At 41.4% G+C, this 4,551-nt stretch overlaps 1 protein-coding gene across 4 annotated transcripts in view; it reads left to right on the forward strand.

Annotated features, from left to right (window-relative positions):
• Positions 1–874: 874 nt before the first annotated feature.
• Positions 875–4,551, forward strand: part of CBLB (Cbl proto-oncogene B) — an 87,691-nt gene continuing 84,014 nt past the window's right edge. Inside the window, exons 1-2 of one of the 4 annotated variants that reach the window (XM_039364987.1) lie at positions 875–2,880; positions 4,363–4,537. In XM_039364987.1, coding sequence (XP_039220921.1) covers positions 4,370–4,537 — 168 coding nt within the window. In that variant the 5' untranslated portion in view covers positions 875–2,880; positions 4,363–4,369. Of the gene's footprint in view, positions 2,881–3,242; positions 3,820–4,362; positions 4,538–4,551 lie in introns of those variants that run through there. The other 3 variants (XR_005559353.1, XM_039364988.1, XM_039364986.1) reach the window with 3 other exon arrangements.

Genomic DNA, 4,551 nt, shown 5'->3' on the forward strand with positions numbered 1-4,551 from the left:
TGCCTATCTTAAATTAAAAACAAAACTCTGCTCAATTGCCAGACAATTAAACAATCTTCAACTTAAGTGGGCAATAAACAATCAAAAATATTTAGCAAAGCTAATAATTCTTTCAAATGAAACCTAAAGATTATTTGACTCCTTTCTTAAAAGCTAATAATTCTTCCAAATGAAAGCTAAAGATTATTTGAGCTCCTTTCTTAAAAGTGAAAATGCAAAGCCACACAATTTTACTATTTATAAAAAATCAGTATGATTGGAAGCCCTATTTCCTGACATGGAAAAAAATTGACAAAAAAACTGAAAAGATATATTTCAATGAGTTTTTAATATAATCAGATTCATTTAATGTTCTGTAATATTATGAAGTAGATTTAAGAAATAAAGAAGTGGTTTTACGGCATTAGACTACTGTTACATTTTAGTTAAGAGTCCACAGCACCTGTTTTAGCAGCTGAAATAAAATTATTTAAAAAATGACATGACAATGAAAACAAATTAATTTCCCCAGAGGAAAAGTGGTTTTGAATCTAAACTTATGAATTTTATAATATGATAAATTAAAATTAACTTAAGCTGTGCACTTTAAAGTTTAGTTGAACAGTTGTTCAACTCAGGGGTTGCCATAAAGAAGAGAGAGTCAAGCTATTCTCCAAAGCACCTGAAGACAGGACAAGAAGCAACAGATGGAAACTAATCAAGGAGAGAAGCAACCTAGAACTAAAGAGAAACTTCCTGACAGTTAGAACAATTAATCAGTGGAACAACCTGCCTCCAGAAGCTGTGAATGCTCCAACACTGGAAGTTTTTAAGAAGAGATTGGACAGCCATTTATCTGAAATGGTATAGGATTTCCTGCCTGAGCAGGAGGTTTGACTAGATGACCTGCAAGGTCCCTTCCAACATTATATCATCATCATCATCATCATCATCATCATCATTACTATCATCATCATCATCATCATCTGTTCTTTATGGTCTGTTCCCAGTATGGGAAAACAACTTTTGCCTGTAATACTGATGAAATCTAAGATAAAGAATAAACTAATTTAATCAGTCTTATTACTTTAGTACAAGGAAGAATATACAACAGGGGTGTCAAACTGCCGGATCACGGACTGGATGCGTCATGGTGAAACTGCGCTCATCCCATTGCTGGCAATGGAAAAAAAGTTGTGATATATCATGACACATCATGTGAAGTTGCAGGTTTGACATCCCTGATATGCAGTGTAGGGGAGATTAATTTTGGAACAAGTTACATCTGTACATGAAAAATGGATAGAAAATCCTTATGTCCAACTAAAGTTATAGTGAAATCTATCAACTTTTAGTAGTGCCATACAAGATATTCTAGTACTAGGAACAACTACTGCTTTATTTATTCTATAGTGCTTCCTAAAGCGGGTTATTCCTCTTATCTTCAGTATTTAATATACAGACTTTATACAGGTATTTTTTGGGTTATGATCAAAATTACAATGGTTCTAAATGAAGGGGACTTAAGATGAGTCCTAGGAGTTGGGGCTGTTGCAGGGACCCTGTGATTATATGATTGCATTCTGAGCACTTGGTGCCCAGCTCACAATTACATTGCAGCAAACTGCAGTCATGTAATTGTGATTTCTGCTGGCTTCCTATAACGAAAGTCAATGAGAAAATTGGCAGAAGTTAGAAGACATGATTATATCAGGTCCTTGCTTAATGACCCGAGGATTACGGTACCTGTAAATGCTGAAAGCTGCAAAACTAAGTTTTTCTCTTGATTTTATCAGCGAAAGGAAAGGGAAAGAAGGGAAAGCCAGTTAAGGTTCAGGAGGCTGTGGGCATACTATTCTTTGGCATTCTCAATGTTATCTTCAGGCTAGACAGAGATAAGGGTGGGGAATAGCAAATGTGGGCAATATCACTGTCTATATAGCAGCAAAAGATTATGATGTCAAGCAGCATTCTAGCTGCCTGGATACCTTAAGTCAGGTGCTTTCATGCTGCTTTCATCTACATATGATCCTGGAAGCCCAGATTTATAATAGTAAAAACATGTATTCAGAAAAAGAATTCCTGCTGTATTAGAACATAGCTATGTGTTCTATGAACATAGCTATGTGTTCTACTGCTGTGGATGCTCTTACATAAATTTGTTCTTTGTGGCAATATAGAAGTTTAAACTACATGCTGTGGATTAAAATACAACTTTTTTTGTGATGCTGCTCAACTTCCTTGGCCAGATTCTATATGAGGGAGAAAAAAACCTTGAATTGTGTAAACATAATTCTCAACGTTCATGCAATGCCATCTTCTTTTGGTCTACTCAGAATTTAAGAGGTATGGAATTCAAAAATATATTGTCTCCAGTGTTATAGGAATACTAATTTGGTAGACAACATGACACATTATTCTAAATATTGGTTTACAAGCCCATGCGTGGGCGGAGTGAGGAAATACATCAAGATTAGGGCTACGAATACCATTTCTCTTAATGACTATACAACCATTTCCCCAGCATCGTAATCAACGGCTATTTACTTATACAAGTCATCTTTTCCAAAAAAAATAATAATAAATCCTTTCAGTCTCTTTTCCGTAAGGGTTACTTCCGGCCCTTTTGCAGATGTTCTGCAGAAGTCCCGAAGTCGCCCACGGCTTCATCTTTCCAACTGATTCATGAATCACAGTCAGAGGAGGAGGAGAGCGCAGAGCCGGAAGTCCTTCCCCGCGCTCCCATTGGTCCTTTACTTTATCAATCAGGCACTGGAGGACCAACATACGCACAATGCTGCCCTGCACATTTTCTTTTAAGTAGGGAGGGCTAAGAAAAGGAGTTCGGTGCCTTTGCTGCCCTTTCCTTTCGCGAAGTCTCCTTCCTTGTGTTCTGTGGATGTGAGTCCTTTCAGCGCCTCTGTTTCAATTCGTCTCCCTCCCCCCTCCCGGCGCCTGCTTCCTGTCGCGCGCTCAAGTTTCATTGGGCAACATCTGGGAACTGAACCCTAATACCGTTAGAATGGTGGTGGGTGGGTGAGAAGGACCGGCGCGAGCGGTTTTCAGCGCGCAGGCGGCGTGCGGGTTTCTTATCCCAGGAGTCCGATACGGCAAGGACAATCCAAGGCAACTAGCCCGCCGTTTCGAGAAGGTTGAGTTGCAGCCGGTCTTGTCGCCACCGCCTGCCCTGCCTTTTCTTAGCTCCGCCCCCGCAGCCCGCCCCCACACGCCCCTTACCCTCGCGCCGCCGAACCAGGAGCGAGAGCGGGCGAGAACAGCGCTGCCGCTTCTGCTGCCGCCGCCGCCGCCGTCGCAACGGGCCCGCGGTGGCGAAGTAACTACCCATGTTTCCTTCTGGAACCCCAGCAACCGCGACGACTTGGGGGAGAGGCGTCCCATCGCCCTTGGTTCTGCCGGCCTCGCTGCGGAGGCTTAAGGCGTGTCGTGTGGTGCTGCTGGCTGCTCGGGCTGCTCGGAGGGACGGAGAGCGCTTAACAAGAAACCGGAACCAGGAAAACTGCTGGGATTTAATAACACGGGCTGCGCCGCGGGCTGTTGTGTGCCCGGAGGGGAGGCAGGGAAAAGAGAAAACAAGAGATCATAGTGAGGCGGCAGAAAAGCTGACCAGGCGGCACTTCTTGGGGACACAGTTGCCTAACCTTCGACCTCTCCAACGCTGGCCAGGCAAAGGCAAAGGAGACTGATGGTTGTTTGCAACTAATCTTGGATACTGTGGATTTACAAAAGCAACTTTCCTTTCCATTCTGGAATTTATTTTCTTGGTACTTTTAAAAACTAGAACGGTACCCACAGACAAGTGTCGCGTACAGTTGCGGACTTGTACGTATTTTAAATGTATCTGTCCTATTAAATACATGATGTAAGAGATGTAATTTTTTTTCACCTCCCCTCTGCTACCAGATGCTGGGTGGGGGAAGGAGGTTGGTAATATGGCTGTTAAACCTTTGTTACTCGTCAGATGTATTTGTCCCTTGTGAAGAGAATTATGTGAAGAGAGTTATTTGTGTGAAAGTGTACGTTTAACATGGGAAAGTGAGCATAAACACTGTGGGCTGATAACATTTTTAAAGGTATAAAAAGAGTTAAAAGGGAAAAAATAGCATAATGTACATGGCAATTAAAACTGTATATTTCCATAAATATGCTCAATTAACAGATAATGACATTTGATCAAATTTCTTTCTTGGTAAAGATTACCAGGTTTTTCTGCTTCTTCCCCATCTAAAGTTAAAACTCCCAGTATAGATTACATATATTTTTCCTTTCAGTAACTGTGAAGTCAGTATTGATATATTTTATGGTTGGGCAAGAGAGACCAACAATATCATAGCATTACATTTTTTTTTCTTTTCTAAATTTAAGATCCCACATGGCCAATTCCCTCAATGGCCGGAACCCAGGTGGCCGAGGAGGAAACCCCCGCAAAGGGCGTATTCTGGGATTCATTGATGCTATTCAGGATGCAGTTGGCCCCCCCAAACAGGCAGCTGCTGATCGCAGGACTGTGGAAAAAACTTGGAAATTAATGGATAAAGTGGTGAGTCTGTAAAT

Source organism: Crotalus tigris, unplaced genomic scaffold (assembly GCF_016545835.1).
Source record: "Crotalus tigris isolate CLP2741 ecotype Arizona unplaced genomic scaffold, ASM1654583v1 scf7180000019944.6993514239:2294586, whole genome shotgun sequence".
Lineage (NCBI taxonomy): Eukaryota > Metazoa > Chordata > Lepidosauria > Squamata > Viperidae > Crotalus > Crotalus tigris.